This window comes from Phocoena phocoena, chromosome 11, assembly GCF_963924675.1.
Source record: "Phocoena phocoena chromosome 11, mPhoPho1.1, whole genome shotgun sequence".
Lineage (NCBI taxonomy): Eukaryota > Metazoa > Chordata > Mammalia > Artiodactyla > Phocoenidae > Phocoena > Phocoena phocoena.
Genome location: NC_089229.1, coordinates 10,628,098 through 10,650,345, shown reverse-complemented (window position 1 = coordinate 10,650,345; position 22,248 = coordinate 10,628,098). Strand labels below are relative to the sequence as shown.

The following is a 22,248-nucleotide window of genomic DNA, read 5'->3' as shown; positions in this document are numbered from 1 at the left end:
CCCTCTTATTTATTTAATTTTACTTTTTTTATGGAAAATTTCAAACACACACCAAAATAAAGGGAATAGGAATAATGAGCCCCCATGTGCCCATCACCCCACTTCAACAACCGTCCCCATTTTAACATCCTTATTTAACTCCTTCCCCCAAGCATCTCTTTAAAGAAAATTCCAGACAATATATCATTTCAGAATATATTCAGAATGTATCTCTCACATATTAGAACATTTCTGAAAAAGTAACCTCATTATCACACCTAATAAAATTAACAATTTCTTAATACCATCTAATGCAAAGTCCACATTCAAATTTCCTCATTTTTATCAAAAATGTCTTTTTAACACCCGACAGGAATCTGGGTTCATTGTGACTAGGGACACAAACCTTGTGGCCTTCCTATGAACAAATACCCAACACATATCCCCCTGCACCTCCACGTGGCTGCTGGGCAGGACCAGTGAGACGGGGCTCAGTACTGGAAGGAAAGCTACAGTATTCAGTGGGGGAGTTTGCCACCTACAGCCTGTCCTGTCCACACGTGGGTGAACCATGAGTGGTCTTACAGGCATATAGGCTTTGAACCCCTCCCTTCAAAGAAAAACGAAAAACAGATTCCAACTATATGCCATTCTGGAAAAGGCAAAACAATGGAGACAATAAAAAGAGCAATGGTTTCCAGGAGTTTGAGGGGAGAGGGGAGATGAATACACAGAGTACAGAAGTTTTTATGAGCAGTGAAAATACTTTGTATGACTTTATAATGATTTTATGTCAACTTTTTTTTTTTTTTTTTTTTTTTGCGGTACGCGGGCCTCTCACTGTTGTGGCCTCTCCCGTTGTGGAGCACAGGCTCCGGACGCGCAGGCTCAGTGGCCATGGCTCACGGGCCCAGCCCCTCCGCGGCATGTGGGATCTTCCCGGACCGGGGCACAAACCCGTGTCCCCTGCATCGGCAGGTGGACTCTCAACCACTGCGCCACCAGGGAAGCCCTATGTCATCATACTTTTGTCCAAACCCATAGAACGTGCAACACTATTCACTTCATAAAGTGAACCCTGAGATGAACTAGGAACTTTGGTGATTATGGTGTGTCAGTGCAGTTCAACCTTGGTTTAAAAAAAAAAAAAAAGTCTTGAAAAGAATTAACACTGAGGGTGGACGTTTCTGGCAAAACTTTTGTTTCACTTTTATATATGTATACATATCATATACGTGTGTTTGTTGGATTGTGATGTAAAATGTACTTTTTAGATTAAAAAAGTTTGCAGGGTACTGTAGTTATACTGACAAATAAAAGAACAAATTAATCTAAAAAAAGAAAATGTCTTTGTAGGGTCCATTTTTATGAACCAGGATCTAAACAAGCTCCGTGCACTGCATTTTGTTGCTATGACTCTCTCTAAATGTGTTTTAATCTCTAACAGTCCTTCCTCCTTCCCTTTTTTATGTCATTTTACTTGTTGAAGAAACCAGGCTCTTTGTCCTGTAGAACTGTCCTCATTGTTGATTTGGTGGATTGAGCCCTCCTGGTGTCCTTTTACATGTTCCACTGCCCGCCCCCCCGCCCATTTCCTGGACACTGATATTTAGACCCAGAGGGTTGATCTGTGTAGAGTCAATTATTTTGGCAAGCAGACTTCCCGGGTGAAGCTGTGTCCTTCCTAGTGCACCATATCAGAAGCAAGTAAGGTCAGATATTCCTTTCGTGTGTGACACTAAAAATGATCAGTGTTACCAGCCTGATGCTTCCATTATAAAGCTTCCCCATCACCTGGTCCCCAAGGGATTTTAGCACCTTTCGTAAAATCTAAAAACTGACAAAGCTGGAATAGCTCTGAGAAACTCATTCACTCACTTTTCAACTCATCCCACAAATATTTGTTGAGCATCTACTATGCACCAGGCAGTGAGCAGGAGTGAGAAAAACCACCACAATCCCTGGGATCACAGAGCCAAGATTCAGATGGGGGCGGACAACAAACACACGAGCAAGCAGGTACATCAACAAGAGACGTTTAGAGCCATGTAAAAGAGCTACCCCAGAGCAAGGTGATGGTGGTCAGGCAGCCACTTTGTGGTGGGTGATCAAGGACAGCCTCCCTAGGAGAGGACACTGGAGCTTGACAAGAGCGATCCAGTCGTGCATTCCAGGGAGAAGGAGAGCTGGGGCAGGCAGAGAAGCTGTACACCCATCAGCAGTAACGAGGAGGCGAGTGTGCTCAGCACCAGTGGGCACGGGTGAGGGGGCCTGAGGGGAGGCCAGCGAGGAGGCTGCTGTGGTAACACAGGAGAGACTGACCATGACCCAGGCCAGATGGCGGAGTGGAGGTGACGGCCAGTCCAGCGCCCCTTCCACCCCCTTTTACGGCCGAGAACACTGAGCTTGGGGAGGGCAGGGAGATAGTGGTTCTTGAGTAACTACCCGCCACAGGAGTTTTCTGTGCAGCATCTCAAAACCGCCCCCGAACACTATGTAGAGGTCATTGTGCCTGTTCCACAGGCGAGGCCAGTGAATAGTAGTGAAGTCACCCGCCCAAGGGCATAGAGGCAGAGGGGGAAAGGAGGATAGAGCCCCGGCCTGAGGAGGCCCTCTGACCCTGCAGGGTCATCCCACGCTGTGATGACCGCTGTGGAGTCTCAAACCTTGGCCCTGGCACCTGAAAGCCCTGTGACCTGGACCAAGGACTTCTCCCTGTGCCTCAGTTTCCTAACCTGTAAAATGGAAATAATGCTTGCCCAAGGTGCACAGCAAAGCCGAGACAAGGTGGTCCAACCTTGCTCCCAGTCCCTGCCTGTGGGGCCCACACAGGTCACCTTAGCAGAGCCTACAGGCAGCTTCACACCCTCCCATACGGACCCACAGAGGGTTAAACTCAGCCTCCCTCCTTCCTCCATCCCAATTCTGATCCTTGCTGACTCTGCTCCCCGCCCTACAGCAGCTATTCTGGGACAATGGAGGCAGCAGATGGCCCGAGTCCTATTCCCTCCACCCGACCCTCAGAATCTGGGAGCAACCTGCAAATCTGCTGCTGCTTCTAAAAGCAGTCCAGCCAGCAGCCTTCCGCGTACAGGGTGGAGAGGACAGCGGCAGTACAGCACGCTATCCCATCCCCACTGGGCTGTGGGCCCAGGGGCCGCCCCACTCGGCTCGCATCCCACAAACCCAGCATTAGGTCAACCCAGAAAGAAAGGAAGCCCTGCACCTAACACGCACAGAGCGGCCTCCCTCTGGGTCAGGCTCCTCCTTGGAAAAGAAGGTGCTAAGGCTCCAGTGCTCAGCGGTTCCATCAGCCCAGACAGAGTTGCGGCAGGGACAAGGTCCTTCGAGGGCTGGAGGACGTGCTCCAAAGGAGCCCCCAGCCCCAGCTGCCTGGGTCAGAGCCCCTTTGTCCTCCCTCCCTCCTCCCCTCAGCCCTGAGCCCCGCTGTGACGTCAATTACACAACATCTCTGAGCATGACGCTGGCGGGGAGCAGACAACTTCCCTTCCTAGCCCTCCCCACAGGTACCATCAGGCCTGAAATTTCACCATGAGCACTTTCATTCAGTCATGCAACCTCTTTGGGACATGAAATTCTAAGGGCATTTACCTCTACTCAGCTCCTACCTGGGCTCTCAAAGTGTCCTTTTATCTGATACCAGAGGCTGAATCCCTTAGCTCCATTCAGCCCTCCTTGATTCTCTGGCCACACCAACCCAGGCCCTGAAGACAGATAAAAGGAAGAAGCGTCCCCAGCAAACCAGCACCTCATAGCACACAGATATTCACATGCGTGCACGTCACACACACACACACACACAGGTGTGACACAGGCACAAACACATCCATACACCCCACATATGTCCTTAGGCACAGACGAGCGTAGAAGGGTGTACGGCACATTGGCACTCTTATATGCCCTGGCATGCAGTGACACAGCACACGCTACTTCCATCACTTCACTGAGCCATTCCTTTCTCCATGCTGTGCCCTTTACAAACTCTGCATCATTTCACCTACAACCCGCGAGGTAGGTATTCCTTTTCTCATATATAAAATGAGCAAACAGGCCAGAGAGACCAAGTGGATTCCTCAAGGTCACACAGCCAGCAAGGGTAGGGCAGGGCTGTCTAGCCGAGGGACCCAAATCAACACCACTACGACAGACAGATCAAAGACCCTACCTCGGTCAGGAACGACTTTGGCTGCACGTAACAGAAAACTGAGCCAAGAGAGGCTTAAACAAATAAGGGTTTAATATTCTTACACAACCAGATGTTGGAAGGGACAGCTGTGGATGATTGTCTTGGCCTTTCCTTCATGGTAGCAAGGTGGCTGCCCTAGACCCAGACATCACACCCACATTCACAGCAGGAAGATGGGGTCTGGGGCTGCAAAACCTTCCCCAGAAGCCTCTCTATTGGCTTTGCTTTATTTGCACTAACAGACAGAGCTCTGGCTCTGGCCAGAGCTGGGTCATATAGTAGCTCCTAACAGAAAGGGAAGCTGGGAAAGTGAGCAAAAGGATCATCGTGATTGGCTAGGACCCGTTCTGTCTGATTCATCAACTGGGTCTGGACATGCGGATGCTCCAAACAAAATCGGGGTGGGGGGGAGCAGGGACCGGAGACTGGTCAGCGATAACAGTATCTGCCGCAGACCCTGGATTCTGCCCTTCTTGCACCTGCATCCCCTCGGTGGCTGGGGATCCAGCCGAGGAAGCCAGGAGTGGGTGGCCCAGCGCTTGACCCCGGGAGAGTAACTGAGGGACCAGAGGTGGGGGCTCTGACCACACCAAGGGACCCAGGTAATTCTCTGGAGAGTGAGGACTCCTGAGCCCGAGCAGCTCAAGGACCCCTACCCTTGTTCAGTTCAGCCACCCAAGGCCCATGAAGTCCAGCCCCTGAGGCCTCTCTGGCCCTCACATGGTGCACCTGGTCCTGGGCTGTCCAGCCCACCTCCCAGGGGCTTGGGATGCCTTTACCGCCTGCCCACCACAGAGGCCCTGCCAGGGACTGCTGCCCACACAGGAACTGCCACGGGCCCTCAAGGCCGCCTGGGAGGCTAAGGGCAACCAAAGGCTTCAGCTCAACCTTTGCCCGGAGGTTCAGGGTTCATCGGGCCACCAGCTGTGGGCACCAGGGAGTATCCGGGTAGAGTAGACAATGGAGGGAGCGAAACCTGTGGAGAGACCAGAAACGGACAAGACGGGTCACTCCCACGGGTTCCTGGGGAGCACGTCACAGAGATGCTCTGGAGCACGGTTTGTCCACCTCAGCACCATGAACGCTGGGGGCCAGATGGTTCTGTTGTGCGGCTGTCCCGTGCGTTGTAGGGTACTTGGCAGCATCCCTGGACTCCAGCCACTAGATGCCAGCAAGCACCCTGAGTCTTCACAATCAAAAATGCCCCCACACGCTGCCAACTGTCCCCTAGTGGGGGGCGTGGGCGGGAGTTGCCCAATGATCCCTGGTTGAGAACCGCTGGTTTATAAAGACTTCAAAAGCCCGAGAAACCATGAAGAGGCCCCAGCTGAGGCCACACCCTCTGACCGCACATATCTGAGTCCCCAGTTGGCTCCAGCCCCATTAGGTAGCAACCTTTAGATTCTAAATCTTCAGGCTTTGAGAGAATTTAACACCAATTCTTAAACGCCTTGGCAGTATAGCCATAGCTTGCACACCTCCACTGATGGGGAGCTCACTCTATTAGAAGGCAGCTCCATTCCTCTTAGAAATTGAGCCAAACTCTGTCTCCTTGTAATGCCTGACTTGTTCAACACAGCCCTGGTCCCGGCAGCCTTGGGATAGCTGTGACTCCTCTGCCCCCAGCCAGACAGCTCTACAGAATTTCAGGGGCAGGAGTGCTGGCTCCCCTAAGGATTACCCTACAGATAAATCCGAAGTCCAGACAGCGCCCACAGGGCCTTTGGGGGCATGGGGGAGGGTGTTCCCTGCCACCTCCCCAACTGAATCTGACTCCACTCTCCTCTCTCCTCTCACATTCCAGTCACACTGGCTTCTTTTACTTCCTTAAGCAGGTCTTGCTCCCCTGCCACAGTGTGTCACAGGCTGTGCTCTGAGCTGCCCTACAGCAATCGGGGCTGGGGGTGGGACGGAGGGGGCTGGGCTGAGCAGCCCTAATCCCCCCAGGGAGTCTTTGGGGACAGAACTGGAAGGTGCCTAAGTGGCATTCTAGCCCCCATTCCAACCCTCTATCCATCGAAAAGTATCATCAAAGAAACAAAGACCCTAAGAAAGATTTTCTTTTCATTTCCCCATGACTGCCTGGAGCTCCTCCATTAGAGCATCTCCTTTGCTCAGTGAAGAGAGCTCAGTCTTTCACAGTCTCCCAGAGGATCAGGCCTGGGAGAGCCCTTCAGATCCACATAGCTCAGCCTCCTTGTGTTAAAAATGGGGCAACTAAGGTCCAGAGAGGGCAAGGCACCTGCCCAAGGTCACACAGCAAGCCAGTGACAGAGCGGACACTGAAATCCACTCCCTCCACTCCCAGCTCTGCGCTGTCAGTCACTGGCCTCTCTCACTTCCCTCCCTCCTGGCTCCCCCATCTTTGGATGCCTGGACGCAGGCCCCACTCCTCCCATCCTAGAGTTTCAGCCTCCAGACCCACCTGGAGGAGTCCTCCTCAGGGGAGAAGGGGCCATGGAGCTTAATGACGTTGAGTTTCCCCTCAAAGACGCCATAGCTGAGGGTGACCTGCGCAGAGAGACACAGAGAAGAGAGTGAAGGGCGCAGGGCGTCCCACTGGCGACCCCACAAGGGGGCAGCATTTGGGCAGAAACAGAGAAGGCACAGAAGGCATTTTGAGGGGCACGAAAAGCACTCCTCTGCACCTGAAATTCCACCATCAGTAATGGGTGTTCCGCTGAGGGCCCCACCCCACTCCCCTTTGACCATAATCCCATTTGTGCCGCCAACGGTCCAGTTTACTAGGGAGGCTGGAACGATTCCCTCATCTACAGATTGGGAAACTGAGGCTCAAGGCGGGAAAGCACCTTTCCAGAAAGTTGCATGCCTGAATGGAGGTTTCCTGAGACCCACTCTAGGGCCTGGGCAATCCGTCTCCACCCGGAGCCTAAGGTCACTCCACGAGAAATGAGGATACAGGATGATGACACCCATCAAGAGGTAGCCAAGCACAGTGGTTAAAGACTGTGGGCTAAGGGGCCACCCGAGCAGGGTTCAAATCCCTCTCTGTCCTCTACTAGCTGTGTGCCACAGTTAGTTCCACTCTTTGGGCCTCAGTTTCTCCATCTGTAGAATGGGAATAACGTTAGGACTCACCCCCACGTGAATGCTGTGGGGCAGCAGAGAGTTAAAGAAGTTAAGGCCCCAGTGTGGTGCCTGGCACAGCGGGGGATCTGAAAACCCCACCTTTAGGGTGCCCTGGTTTTGGCCGTCCAAAATCTGCCCCTCTTTCCTGGCTGTGATCCTAATGGGACCAATCTGCATCCCCGTTCTAGGTCTGGCCAATCAACTCTAACTCTAGGCACTGGTAGGAGACAGGTCATGTGACCCAAGTGGGCCATGTGACCAATGAGCACCAGTCCTGAGATCTGGTGGAAGGAGGAGCTCTCTTCCCATGGGTGGGGTGGAAACCAGGGGCTGCCGCCTTGCCAGCATGAGGGCTGAGCCTGCCTGAGAATGAGGCCAACGTGGGGGAGGGCACATGAGAGAGGGGACAGGGTCTGAGTACCCAGACCCTGCCAGATCTAGCAAGTCAGGCCAAGCCCTCAGCTTCTCAGGTACGCGAATTCTGTTTAATTAGTCTGTTGCCTCTCTGTCACTTGCAGCCAAAAGGGCTCTGACTCACTCACACCATGAGGCAGAAGATCCCAGGGGCCTCCCAGCCAGGACGCCCTACGGGGCTGGAAACCCACGAGTTGGAGGGCATGTCTGCAAGGCAGAGCCAGTTGGACCTCAGCAGTCATTCCTTGCCAGGTGGTGGGACGGGTCCCTACCCCTCCCCCAGCCTGACATTACACTTGGATGTCCCTACTGAAGACCTGGTCCTTCCCAGTGACACCTGGGTGAGAAGGAAAAGCAGCAATCAGTAGACGGGTAAGCTTTGGTGAAGGAGAGGGCTGCCGATAGGCGGTTGAAAAGGACTGGCCCCTTCAGAGGGTGCGGGGAGGATGGGAGGTTGAAGAGAGGAGACAGGGAAGGAGGTAGCCTGTGGCGAGCTGGGTGGTCTGAACCTCAAGACGAGCTTCATCTCATGTGTGCAGGTCCCTCCAGCTGGCATTTGGGAACCAGATCAAATAATTTTAGCATCATAAATGCAGACCCTTGAGGGTTAGAGGTGGAGAGAGCTGAGTCACTGCATGCCCTCAAGGGGATCCTTTACCACCCTGGGCCTCAGTTTCTCCATCAATAGGGGAGAGCCCCCACAAGCACCTTCCCCAGTGCCACCTGCCCCAAGGCTGGCTCACCTGCTTTGGGAGCTGGGCAGCCCCGAGCAGCTGCAGGGTCTCCAGGTGGGAGTGGAAGAGAGGGCTGGGCTGCAGGTGGCCGCCCAGCTTGCACTCGACGATGTAGCCCACAGTGCAGTCGTCAGGCAGCCGGATGAGGGCAGATGTGTCCACGAAGCGGGGGCCACTGAGGGACACAGTCATGCTGCAGCCACTGGCCTAAGGCCCTCGACACCTAAAGCCCTCCCTGCCTCCCTGAAGACCCTGCCTCCGCCCAGGCCAGCTGGGAAAACAGAGCTTGGCTCTAGCATCTGCCTCTTGCATACTGCGTAGCCTTGTGCAAGTCACAAGCCTCGGGGAGCCTCAGTTTCCTCTTCTGTGAAATGGGCATGATAATGGGCCTGCCCTCACAAGGCTGTTGTGAGGATTAAGTGGAGGAAAGGTGAAATGCAGCCCTTTATAAAAATGTATCCTTTCTTTCTCTCTCTTTCTTTTCATTCATTCACTCACTCATTCATTCATTCTTGAGTTTGAGCATCTACCTGCTGCCAGCCACCATGACACAGAGGCTGAGGACAAAGAGATGAGAAAGAAATGCTTCCTGCCCTCAACAGCAGCCCCGATTCTGGAGGGAGACAGATAGATGAGCAGGTCATTTCAGAGGACTGGTACTAAGTCAGAGGGAAGCACGAGGCGTGGGGACACAGGGAGGACAAGGTGGATTCCCAGAGGATGCGGCAGTCTTTTGTTTTGCTCTTTACTTAATCATGGCAGTAGCAGTTTTTAAACAGAGGATGAGCTGGAGTCAGCCAGGTGCCGAGCAGGGGAGGAGCAGTGTTCCAGGCAAGGGCGTCACCTGACTGCGTACCCCACGAACGCCGCGGGGGTGCCAGGTGGAGCAGCTTGCCCCGTTGTGCAGGATGCCTGACCGAGGGGTCGAGTGGGTGCGGAAACCCAGCCGTTGCCCCCCTCCCCAGGCTGCACCTCCCCAGAGTGGGTACATTTTTCTAATTCACACGAATGTACCATAGAGGTGGACAGAAGCCTAGATGGGGGCAGCCCAGGCACAGGGATGACCCCTGGTTGTGTGTACATGCCTGCTGTCGACAGATGCTAGGACAGCACTCCTGCTCCCAGCCAGGGCACAAACTGGCCCCGGAGGACCCCTCCCGTCCAGGGCAGGGCACGGCAGGCTGGTGTAGTGACAAAGCACGCAGGCCTTAGAGCCAAACCCAGCCGCTGAGTGACCTTGAACCAATTACTTTGCTTACCCTCTCAGCACCTCAGTTTCCTCAGCCAAGTAGAAATAAGGCCAACACCCCTTCCTCCCTGGGGGCTGTGATACTCTTAGCAAAGCACAGGCCTGGCTCAGAGTCAACCCTCAATTCAAGGTAGCGACACTGATGTGTCTGTTGATAACAGCCTGCTCGGCAGACCTCAAGAGGCTAGGCCTTGGCCACGTCCTCTCTAGAATATCAGTACCCCCACGAGGTACTGAGCGCTTCCACTACTCCCACGATCCCCCTCAGTCTGAGCCCTCTAGGACCATCCCAGCTCAAATTTCACCTCTTCCAGGAAGCCTTCCCTCCTTTCCCCAAGCAGAAGGCCCTACTCCCTCCTCTGAGTGCCCCTTCAGTTGGCCTTCACCTCCCCTGTGACAGTGACCAGTCAGAAGAGGGCTGAAAACAGGACCTAATGTTTGCCGGGCTCCTGCCAGGTGCCAGCCCAGACACTTTTTCATTTAACCCTTACAACAACAACTGGCCATTGTATTATCAGTTCCATTTTACAGATAGGGGCACTGAGGCTCCTGGAGATTACACAACTTGCCTGTGTGTGGCAGAGTGCACTAGGCGGTGTACCCCCAAGGGCATGGTGACAGGTGGCTTGCTCACCACTAACTGTAACTCTGTGATGCAGTGGGAATGAGAGGTAGTTTCTCCTGAGCTCGCTCTCAAGCCCTTCCTGCTGCAAAGGCCCCACCCACACACCAGCCAACACCCGCTCTCTGCACCCCCGCAACCTCTTCCACTAGTCTCTAGGTCTCTGCTTACCTGGCCCATGGGGCCATCTTCAAAGCCAGTTTGCGGTTGATGCAGAAGCCGGCGCCCCCGGTGGCAAACCAGAACTGTACCAGCCTCTGCGGGGACAGATGGGGAGGGCCAAAACGTAGGGTGAGCCTGGGGTGGGGGCAACAGCCAGGGCCCCCCTTACCCCCAACAAGCATGGCTCAAAACTTTTTATTTCACATCTCACTAGAGTCTTCCTACAGCCTGACATTATTATGCCCATTTTATAGATAAGGAAACCGAGACCCAAAGTCACATAGCTATTTAAGAATGATGGGGACAACAATTAGACCCCAATCTGGCTGGATTTCAGTTAAAGAGGACACATATCATACTTGTCCACCCAGTGCTCAGAGAAACATCCCCACGCGGTTCAGGAGGGACCGCCCAACACAGCACCTGCTCCCATAGGTCACAGATCCAGGCAGGTGCCCCAGGAATGACGGATCACAAGACCACACCTTTGACCCAGTGACTGGCTCAGCAACAGGCCCATGACTCAGCCAGCCAATCAGAGTCCTCGCCTGAGTTCCATATGCTGTGAGGGAGAGATGCTTTTACAGGGTCACCAGTAAAGGTAATCCTTATGCCATCTACACCGGGCCACGAACACTGGCCTCGCCACTCCCAACTCCTGGGGCCAAGAAAGCTTTTCTGCAAAAGGAGAGAATGAGGTCTCGTGGAGGAAAGAGAGAAGGGCAGGCAGGCCTGTGAGCCCCTAAGGCCAGCAAACCCCTTGGCATTTCAATCTCAGCAACCAATACCACCCCTTTGGGGTGTAAACCACTTTCTGCCCTCACCCAACATCACCATGGCCCAAGGCCTCTTCTACCTCCTCTGTGAGGACCTGTGAATTCACCCATGAATTTCTTTAAGGCTTTTGAGAAACACTGAACCTCTTCAGCTGTATCATCTCTTGGTCAGACAAGTGCCCTAAAGTTACCTTCTCCCAAGTACAGAGTTGGTGCTTCATTGATGCGTGTTGCATTGGGTTGGGTCACCTCCCATGATGCAGCAGTGAGAAAAGAGCCGTGGGCAGGGAGCTGGAAAGTGGAGGGGCCCCCGCCTCCTCCACTGCACAGCTGTGTAACCTTGAGAAAGTTCCTGCCCCTCTCTGTACCTCAGATTTGCCACCTGTGAGTACAACATTGGCTCCAGGTCTGAAATCCGGTGGTTCTCCTGGCCCAGAGGACATGTTCTCCTCCTAAAGACATCTACGAGCTTACTTCTGGAAACTCTGCCCTCTTAGAGAGAGGTCGGGCTTCAACCAGGCAGAATGAATGGTTTCTTGAGGGCCTGACACACAGGAGGTGCCCCATAAATGCTTGTTTAATGAATTAATGAGGGCAGGGCTTCCACTCCCAGAGAACTGTAGCAACGTCGGCAGCGACCATGCAAGTGTCTAACCCTGAGCACTGACTATGCAGAGCCCTGCGCTGCAGGTGAGGTGACCAAGGTGCACGGCACTGAGGTCACTTGACTGAGGTCCCAGAGCCGGGACTGACTCCAAGCCCGAGCCCTTGCCCCCTTTGCTGTCCCACCCTGGGGGGGTGCCAGGGTCTTAACAGACCGGGACACTTTGGAGCGGAGTCCTGGGATCCCGCTGGTGGGGTGTCTGACAAGGAGGGCGTTCATGCACGTTGTGAGGCCGGGGACTGGGTGTGTCCCGAGCCAGCACAGGAAGAACACAGCTCAGAGATGAGGCTGTGCTGAGTCGGGTACTGATTGATAACACTCTCTGGTGTCCACCACGTGGCAGATCCCGTTCCAAGCCCTTGGATAGATGACCGCATTTAATTCTTTTTTTGCTCACAACAGCCCTATGAGGTAGTGACTGTTTTCACTGATTTTACAGATAAGGAAACCAAGGCACAGAGAGGTGAGGTGACTTCATTCAAGGTCACAAAGCCAGGAGGTAGCAAAGCAGGGCTGGTGAGTGAACCCGGGGGGTCAGGTTCCAGAGCGGAGCTCTCAAACCCTTAGGTCGGGGGTGAGGAGGTGTGGGAGTCTGGAAGACCCCGCAGCTCACCTGGCATCAGCTCGCTCACACACGCTCCCCCAAGGCCCAGGAAGATTTAATTAGGGCTCAGAGGCTGATTACCTGCAGGTAATTAAGGTTCTGTGCTCCCTGCTCTTGGTTTCCCTAGTGAAGCAGATGGTGACCCTGGGAGGGAGAAAACCCCACAACTGGCCCAGCTCCCTCTCCAGGCACCACGTCTAGAGAGGGGGACCCATGGCCTGACTCTTCACAGGGGCCAAGGGAGCCCTAGGGGCAAAATCTGGCGACCTAAACCTGTCCATTCAGGTCTGGAGCTGAAGCCGGTGCTGGGAACCCTGTTGTACCAGGTGTCAACTCAGTTGCTGGTTAGTGAAATCTGGAAAGAGGAGGGGTGTCTAGAGGAGAGGAGGGGAGGGGAGGGTTCAGGGGCTCCCGGCAGCCACAGTTTACTACCCGGCCCAGCGGATTCAGCATTTTAACAATCCGTACAACTACATGGTGATGCCAGGTGGCTAGGAGCCCTGCCGTGGAGTCAGGAAGCCTCAACTCACCGCCCCCGTGCTCACTGTGTGACCAGGACGAGCCACTGCTCCTCCGTGGCCGAGGCCCTACTAAGCGCCAGTCTCTGTGCCTTACCTGCATTGTCTCAATCTCCCCATTTCATAACGGAGGAGACTGAGGATCACAGGCGAAGCCACCAGCCCTGACACACCCGGATGCAGCCAAATCTGAAACCCAGAAAACCCACCGGACCCCTCCACAGCCCCGCCCCCGCATGGCCCCGCCCCCGGGGCCAGCGGCCAATGCACAAAGGAGGCAGCGAGGGAACCGACCGTGCGGTTGTTCGGCTGCGGCTCAGAAGCGTGGATAGGCCGGTTCAGGCTGGGCCGGCCGATGTAGACGTCGCGGGTCCACGGGAAGCTTTTTAGCAGCTTCAGCAGCGCCCTCGGGTTCAGATAGTTGTCGTCATCCACATGACAGAACCACCTGTGGGGATGGAACGCGGGACAGTGAACTTGGAGGGGGTTCCCAAGGGCTGCCAGCCAGCCAGACTCCGCCCTGCGCCCTCATAATAAGTCAACAGACTTATGGGGTGGGGGAGGCTAACACTGAAGGCACTGGTGTGTTCTGTGCCAGGCAGCGTCTGGTGTAAGCTCATGAGGAAGTTGTGCCCACTTCACAGGTGGGAACCAAGACTCAGGAAGGTTAAGACACTTGCCCAAGGTCACACAGCCAGTGAACAGCAGAATTTGAATCCCATCTGTCTGTCCAGAGACAGATCCCAGCAGGCCCTACATGTGATTAAATTCACAGGGCCCGGACAACCTTACTTTTTTGACAAGACACCTCATTTAGGAACTGGCCCGAGGCAAAGGTCACGCCTGCCCCCAAAGACCAAGGTGAACTCACCTCAGTCCGCTGGCCAAGAAGGCATCAAACTCAGCAGCCATCTTGCAGGACAGGGCAGGGTGGCTGTGCTCCGCAGAGCAGTTGGTGACCACGAGGTGGGACCCTGAAGAAGGGAGGACAGGTCAGGGGCCCCTGCCCAGCTCCTCCCAACAGCCCTACACAGTGTGAGAATGCAGAGGAAGGCGGGGCCTCAGAAAGCCTGGAGCAGTGCATCCAGTCCCATTTTACATATGGGGAAGCTGAAGTCGGGGGGGGGGGGGGGGGGGGGGGGGGGGGTGGTGGGTGGGCTGACCTGCCCAGGACCCTGGAGCTAATGGACAGTAGTAGGCCGGGCTGGGACCCAGGTGTCCAGGGTCTTGTCTAGCACAGTCCCTCCCCACACCCATACCCGTTTCCAGGGAAGAAGCCTGCTCCCGTCCTAGGCAAAAGGGGAATCCCCCTGTGACAAGGGTGGGCAGCCGTGTTTCCTGGGGAACCCCAGGCCAGTGGACAGCCACCCCAGCTTTCCCTGGCAACAGCCGAGGGGCCCCCAACCCACCCAGAGTTACCCAGTCTCTCCTGGAGGCCTTCATCCAGGCTGTCGGTGAAGATGAACGTCTAGGAAGGAGAAAGGAATCAGGACTGGGGTTGGCCAAGGAGAGTCCCGGGCAGCCCACAGCCCACCACAGCCAAGTCCAGGTGGATACACACATGGCAGACCTCTGTCCTCCTTCAGTGATGGACACACACCCCTCTCACAGTCACACGCTCCTTTAGGACAACATGACTTTCTCAACTACCCAACCCACCCCCCCCATACAACACACACAAAACCCAGCTTTTGTACAACTTCGCGGTATACACCAGCCCATCAGTCTCACACTCAGCCCCCTTACAGACCAGCACCCACAGGGTCCCTACGAGAGTCACACACCCTTAGCAGAATCACACCTTCATCAACCACACACACACACACACACACACACATCACATCATGCACACACATCACACATCATATTACACACACACATCACAGTCCCGCTTGGCCCCTCCACATATACAGAACCCTAAACACTTGTTCAGTAGACAGACCCACACACTAGGACACCAAACTACTTAGAGAGACGGTCATGACTTTCACAGCCACGCAAACCCCCTGGGCAACTGTCGGGGCCCCTACACATCTGCCAGGTAGGAGAGGTGACCCACCAACAGCATTCATACACCTGGTCCCCCATGACCTCACTAAACCTCCAGACAGGGGTTATGATCTGTCCGCTTCGCAGACGGCAAAACGGAAGCTAAGTGATGGAGCAAGGCGGTGCGGTTGGCAGGAGGAGAGCTAGGACCTCTCCCCGCCCTCAACTCCCACTACAGCCAGACTTTTCCCTGGGGGTCTAGCAGGCACCTCAGACTGAGGGCGACAACACCGAGCACCCAAGCACCCCCGGACCTGGGCTCCTCTCACTCTTCCCCATCTTGCTGGAACCCAACACCTTGGGGTCACCGTGCCTCCTCTCTTTCTCTCACACCCACATCCAGTCTGTCAACAAATTCTGTCCACCCAACTTTCAAACTGCCCAGGGTGCACCCTCTCCCTCCAGCCTACACGGCCAGCACTCGATCCAGCCCACCCTCGTCACCTCCTGCCCGTTTTGCTGCAGTCACCTTTTCCCTGCTCTCCCTGCTCTGTCCTGCCTTACCCCAAGTCTGTTTTCAACACAGCCCCCGGGGGAGCCTGTAAAATAAGTCCGACCTTTCTTGCCCTGCTCCCTGGCAAACTTTTGCCACCAAACAGTCACCCAGATAGCGGAACTCTCTCAAGTCTGGAGCGTGGGCCAAATGGGCCAGGGAATGCCTGTGAATGAAGCGGAGGGGGGAGGCGGAAGGGAGCAGGGCCCGGGGGCTGAGCAGGGTGCCTCATGAGGCTGGCGTTTCGGTCCCTGGGAATCCTGAGGTCGGCACAGAGCGGCGGGTAGTCTCCTCGAGCTGAAGGTTGCATTTGATTTGTTCCAGGAGGGACTCTGACAATGGTTAAAACCTCGCGGGAGAACAAAGGGACAGACAGCCTGCTGGGGTCAGGGGAGGGGTGGCCGGGGGCCATCTGCTGCAGAGGAGGGGAGATGTGGGGCCATTGTTCCTCCCCCATCCCCTACCCGCCCTCCTCGAGGACTGTGGGGAAGAGGAAGACCCCTCCCCGAATCACAAAACGTGCCTCCCCCGAGCCCACCCCCTTTGCCTGGGACAAAGGCCCCACACGAGCCCCAGCTCGCTACCACAAAGGCCCACCTGCCACCCGGCTGCCTTAACCAGCTGGGGCGGGTGCCCAGCCCTGGAGTTAACCAGCTCAGGACCGCTGCCGATAGCAGAGCTGAAAGAGGCTCCGAGACCCTCCTGCCCTGTGTGGCTGGGGAAGCTGAGGCTGAACGGTGGAAGGCCTTGGCCAAGGTCACAGGAAGAGATGAGCCAAAGGGTGGAAACGAAGGGGGCCCAGATGCAGTGGCAAGAGTGGGTCTCTCTGTCTCCTCTCCTCTTCCTCTGAGTATCTTTCCTTTTTTCAACCCTGCCTTAAAGGACAAGATTTCTAGACTCTGCCCCTTGTGCTAGGGGCAGGGGTGGGGAGGGTGGGGTGGGAGTGTCCAACTGAGTGAATTCATCTCCTACCTCTGCTTAACCTTGCTCAGTTTCCTCACCTGTAAACTGAGAATGTCAATAGCTACCACTCGGGTTATCGTGAAGGTTCCAGAGGGCGATGAACCCGATATGCTGAGCAGATGCTGGGCAGCCGTCAGGCACTCCCTCTGGCTGCCTGGTTAGCATCTGGGATTGAGCTCAGGGCACAGCGGGGGGCTGCTTGCCTCTCCTCTGCCGGCCTGGTCCTGCCAGGCCCAGACACCCAGGCTGGAGGCCCAAGTGACTAGGCAGCTCTGGGATCCCGGGTCTCAGCAGAGAAGGAGGGGCCCCAGCGGGAGATGGCAGCCGGCTCCTACTGGGCTCTGCCCCCTCAGGCCTTCGGGGCAAGCACTTCCTCCTCTCTGGCCTCAGTTTCCTCATCCGGAGCAAGCACACCACCATAGTGATCGAGACGAGACAGGAAAGGGCCTCTGACCACGTGAGGCCATGCTCCCGGGTACACACAGACACAGCACCATAAACAGGAAGGTCTGCGGGGAGGGCCAGGCTTGGCGACTTCCGCAAGTGGAACCAGAGAAGCTGTGCAGAGCCCCAGGGAAGAGCCTGGGGTGCTGGGGGTACAGCAAGGAAAGGGTTAATCCAGGGTGCTAGGAAGTCAGGGCAGGGGTGCCCCCTCCCCAGGGGGCCCCCTCCCCAGGGGGCCCTGGCCTCTTCCAGGCACCGCCTCCCCGCTCCTTGGTCTCCAGGAGCCCCCAACCCCCTCCGAAGGCTCGTCACTTCCACTGAGCCGAAGTGGGGACAGTGTGTGTGTGTGTGTGTGTGTGTGTGTGTGTGTGCGTGTGTGTGTGTGAGAATCTCCCTCCCCCAGGGATGACTCCCAGCACCCCCGAATCACTGACTTTGCTTGAGGAGGGCACTGGATGTGAGGAGGGCAAGAGCCAGAAGGGACTCGGCGTGTCACAGCCACCGCCCCAGAACGACAGAAGCCACGCAGCCCTGTGGCACACACACCTCTAGTCACGGCACATCTAACACTGACACTGGCTCCGTGCAGGTGAGCATGCACGCGGGTGTACACACACACACACAATCCCACACGCCAGGCAGACCTCTCGCCCACCACGACCTCAGCCGCCATCATCACAGCACACACCCCGCCTCCCTCGCTTGGAAAGTGCCCCGCAGGAAACGGAGCACAGGAGATGAGGTGCCACCGCCCTGGGCACACCCTGGGCCGCAGAGGCGTGGGGGCAGGGCTCTCAGGAGTTCTGAAAGGATGCCCCCCTGCCGCTCTCCCTGAACAGCCCCCCCCCCCAGACTGTCCCCTCTTCAGCGGCTCAGTCCCTGTGCTCCACGCTCACAGCCAGGGCAGAAGGACAGCACCCAGGGCCTGGACAGGGGGCGGGCTGGCCTGGGCGCATGTCAGAGTCAGGACCTCTCGGGGGCCTCTGTCGCAGCTGCCCAACACCCCCCATTGCCCCCGATGCCAGGCTGGGCCAGGGTGGGCAGGAACGGAACCTGTGCCAGGACAACCAGGGAATAGAGGGACCACCCCCCAGAAGGGACCCAGGAGCCCGGGGTACGGGCCCAGCCTGGCCCCAAAAGAAACGAAGCAGTGGGCCTGAGAAGCACCTGGCTCTGGGGCCAGCAAGGGACACAGTCAGGGCCGCAGGAGCCCCCGGTCCTCCTAGGAAGGAGCGAGAACACAGCCCAGGTGGGGCAGGTGGGTGAGCAGCTTCTCCCTCGAGGCCGCCAGGGACCCCAGCTCGGTAGAAGGTCCTCTGTGAGTCCCTCAGACCAGAGGCCACTCCTGCGGCCCGCAGTCACCCGCTTGTCACCTGTTCCCTGGTCCTGGAGACCCACGTGTCGAGCAGCAGCTCCAGGCGGGACTGGTGGAAGGCCCGGGTTGTCTTGACTGCGATGAAGACATCGTGCAGCTGCAGCTCCGGGGGCCGAGGGCTTGGCGGGCTCAGCCCGGGGGTCTCCGGCACGCCCTGCGGGGATGGGCTTGAGTAGTACCGTAGGGAGAGGAGCCCCATGCACAGAAGAGTGAGGAGGACTCCAGCCAGGCCCCGGAGGAGCCGGCACTGCATTGGCCCTGGGACCCCAGACGGCTCAGCCCCCAAATCCCAACCAGACGGGGAGGGGAGGCTGGTCAGGCGGGAGCCCCGGCAAAGGCAAAGGTCTGCCAGGCATGGGGGGCAGGCCAGAAGGGGAGAGTTGGGAGTCGGTGCTCTGGACCCGGAGGCCGAGCCATGGCAGCCCCGCTGCCGCTGCCGCCAGCCCTCCACCTGCTCCCGGGCCCGCCCTCCCACTGCCGGCTCTGGGGCGCCTGGCCCCGCCCCTGCCTCCAGGGCAGCCCAGGGGCGGGGCCGGCCCAGGGGAGCCCAGAGGTGGCTGAAAAAGTGTCACCGGCGGAAGGGACAGCCCGGCCCTGCCCGCTGCTGCAGGGAGGGTGGGGGCAACAACAACCCCTCCATGCCGTGGACATATATACACTACCAAACGTAAGGTAGATAGCTAGTGGGAAGCAGCCGCATAGCACAGGGAGATCAGCTCGGTGCTTTGTGATCGCCTGGAGGGGTGGGATAGGGAGGGTGGGAGGGAGAGAGACGCAAGAGGGAAGAGATATGGGAACATATGCATATGTATAACTGATTCATTTTGTTGTAAAGCAGAAACTAACACACCATTGTAAGGCAATTATACTCCAATAAAGATGTTAAAATAAATAAAAATTTTAAAATAAAGAAAAGCAACCCCTCCATGCCAGATGGAAGGGAGGGGCCCTCCAGCCTTCCCACTCCCCAGAGACCCCCGGCTAAGCTCACTCAATACCCAGTATCTTCTGGTGTCCAGCCTCCCAGGTTTTGCTCACGCTGTCCCTCACCCTGGATGCTCTTCGCCAGCCCCCACCATCCTCACCCACGTTCCTTCCACCAGGCTTAATTCTATTTGGACTTCAAGGCTCAGCTCAAGGGTTCCCTCCTCCAGGAAGCCTCCCAGCCTCTGGGGCTCCCACAGTAGTTAGCTCAGTTCCTCTGGTCTTCGCAACAGCGTTAGAATTATTTCCAGTTCACAGCTGGGCACATAAGGCTGAGAATGATCTAAGATGATCCAGCAGCTCAGCCACAGAGCCAGGTAGAACCCAGGTCGCTGGCCCTCGTCTGGCCCACCAGAGGCCCCTGAGGGTGCTTGTCCTGCTGTGGCCCACTGCAGCCCATCTTGCTCAGCAGTCTTTATTGCTGCCTCTCTCCCAGCCAGGCCAGTGGACAGAGGACCTTCTGCAGCTACCACCTCCGTCTTGTTTTGTACAAGGTCACTCATATCTTGTCCTCCCTCCGCTAGAACCCTGATGGCTCCCATCTCCCTCAGAACAAAAGTCAAAGATCAGACACCAGCCTACAGGCCCTGTGTAAGGGGGGCCCTGTTACCTCCAAACCCATATCCTACCATCTTCCCCTTGCTTCCTCACTCCAGACCCAGTGGGCTTCTGGCCAGTTCAGGGACACACCCACCTCAGGACCTTTGCACATGCTGTTCCTGCCTGGGTCTCTCCCTAGAGATCCATACACCTCATCCTCACCTCTTTCAAGTTTACACAAAAATGTCTTCTATGTGAAGCCTTCCCAGACCACTTTATTTAAATTGGAATCCCTTCTCCCCCGTCCTTCGCAGCAGGCCCCTTTTTCTGCTGTGTTTTCTCCATAGTACTTTTCATCTTCCAACATCCTGTACATTTTATTTATTGTCTGTCTTCCTCATGAGAATATCAGGGCAGGGATTTCTGTTTATTCACTGAATCCCCAGTGCCTAGAACAGTGCCTGGCACATGGTAGGAGCTCAATCAATATTTGTTAATTAAACACAAGAAAGTACCAGATGGCCGGTGAATTGCATGAGCCCCACAAAGGAAGGGGAAAGGAAGAGCAACGCTTTTGAGTCACCCTTCTATGGGCCAGCCCCGTGCCAGGCCCCTTCACAGTCTGTCTTCTCAGAATGGCATCACCAAGGGATGAGCCCGTGCTTCATGCCACACAAACCAGGGTTCAAATCCCGATTGGGGCACTCCCTAGCTGTGTGACTCTGGGCAAGTTACTTCACCTCTCTGAACTTTACTTTCAGTTGTCAGATGGGGACAAAAATAAGACTTGGTGACGATGAAAGAATTGGTGGGCTTCTCCACCCCCATAGAAAGGGCACCTAAGATGGGACCAGCTGCTGGGCTCCTGCATCTTCACCCAGACTCATATGTCCATAGACCAAGCACTAGGCCAGGCACACAGCAAGGAAGTGGGGAGGTTTGTTTACCCAAATGAGCATGACCCAGTCTCCATGGCCAGGGAGCCCAGAGCCACCCACAGAGACCCACCATCCTGCCACAAAGCAGAGCCTGGCATGGCCCAGGAGAATTCCCAAGGGCTGGGAGAATCAGGCAGGCTTTGCGGAGTTGGTGTCTGAGCCTGGCCTCCAATTTAAGCAGCCCCCGACTCCCGGACTTGGACTTCTCAGCCTCATTTCCCACCACTCCCCAGGTGGCCAATCTCAACCCATTTTCTGCCTCTGAGCCTTTGCTCTTGAGGTTCCCTCCACCTAGTACACCCACTCCCCAAAAACCTCCTAGGAGCCTGCCCAAATTCATCACTGCGACTGAGGACAGTCACAGGAGGACCAAGAACATATAGGCATGTAAGTCCAATAGGTGCTTCCTGAAGAAAGGAATCCCACAATGCAAGCTCAAGCAGCACCTCCTGCAGTAAGGCCACCACGATTTCTCCCATTGGAGGTGATCATCCTGTCCAGCGAAACAGTTTCAGGGACCTGGTAATACACTGAGGGTTTGCCCTTAGTCAGCAGCTGGGCCCCTTAGCCTAAGACCACACCCTGCTGGCTTGGCATCCCCACTCCAGGGGACACTCCTTTGACGATCAGACACGAGCAGAGCTGAGCGCAGGGGTGGCCCATCTGTGGGGCAGGTAAGGTGATGCCAGCACAGATGGCAGGCAGCTCCGGGATGGGTCAGGAGCGAAATCTGACCCTCCCCATGGGAGAGTGGGAACCTGAAAGGTGGTATCAACCTGAGCTCGTGGTGGCAACAAGTGCGGGGGATGGAAAGGGGGCCCCGGGCCAGGGATGCAAGCAAGCAAAATGCCACCAGCTTCTATGACAAACTGTTTAATGCTCCATGATGTGCAGCTTCTAAGTGAAAAAGGCCCGTTAAAAATCTACGAGCTGTACATTCTGGTAACGGGGCAGCCGGCCCCCTCCCTGGCCGTCCCTCCGGGAGGCAGGGCCGGGTACAGGCGCCGTGAGAACACGGTCCTGGGCGTGCTCACCAGGAACACACGCGGGTCAGTGCCCAAGGGTCACGGGGGTGGGGGCATGATATTTACACAGGGGAGAACCACGGACACACGTGTGACAGGAAGACACGAGGGGCACAGGAGACAGCGGACCCGGGAAGCCACAACGCCCCCGTGGAGGTATACACAAGAGATGTGAGCTGGACGGGTGGGCACCACGCATGACGGGCTCAGGGCTCCTGTGAGCAGAAGAGGCTGTGGAGCCCGGAGACCTCGTGTGCCAGGGGGAGGGGCAGACGCGAGCCGGCCCCATGGGAACTTGGGTGTGCAAACCAGTGCACAGGGGTGAGAACGCAGATGCTCCAAGGTGAGCGACGAGGGAGGGGACACAGACGTGTGCATGAGACCCATGAGATGGGTCCGTGGAGACACGGGGCCACGG

The 22,248-nt window shown here is 56.2% G+C and overlaps 1 protein-coding gene and 1 pseudogene across 2 annotated transcripts; one reads left to right on the top strand and one right to left on the bottom strand.

Annotated features, from left to right (window-relative positions):
* Nucleotides 1–327: 327 nt before the first annotated feature.
* On the top strand, nucleotides 328–420 carry LOC136131662 (small nucleolar RNA SNORA11; annotated as a pseudogene).
* Nucleotides 421–4,219: 3,799 nt separating this feature from the next.
* Nucleotides 4,220–18,764, bottom strand: MFNG (MFNG O-fucosylpeptide 3-beta-N-acetylglucosaminyltransferase). 2 transcript variants are annotated; one of them, XM_065887094.1, is made up of 8 exons: nucleotides 18,342–18,764; nucleotides 14,439–14,487; nucleotides 13,891–13,993; nucleotides 13,314–13,467; nucleotides 10,467–10,552; nucleotides 8,434–8,599; nucleotides 6,612–6,697; nucleotides 4,220–5,162 (listed from the first exon to the last, which is right to left on the bottom strand). In XM_065887094.1, the coding sequence occupies exons 1-8, from the start codon at nucleotides 18,594–18,596 to the stop codon at nucleotides 5,096–5,098; spliced, it is 966 nt and encodes a 321-aa protein (XP_065743166.1). In that variant the 5' UTR covers nucleotides 18,597–18,764; the 3' UTR covers nucleotides 4,220–5,095. The 2 variants fall into 2 exon arrangements, with proteins under 2 accessions (XP_065743166.1, XP_065743167.1); XM_065887095.1 differs by lacking the exon at nucleotides 14,439–14,487 and having other exon boundaries at nucleotides 5,096–5,162; nucleotides 18,335–18,596.
* Between the last annotated feature and the right edge of the window lie 3,484 nt (nucleotides 18,765–22,248).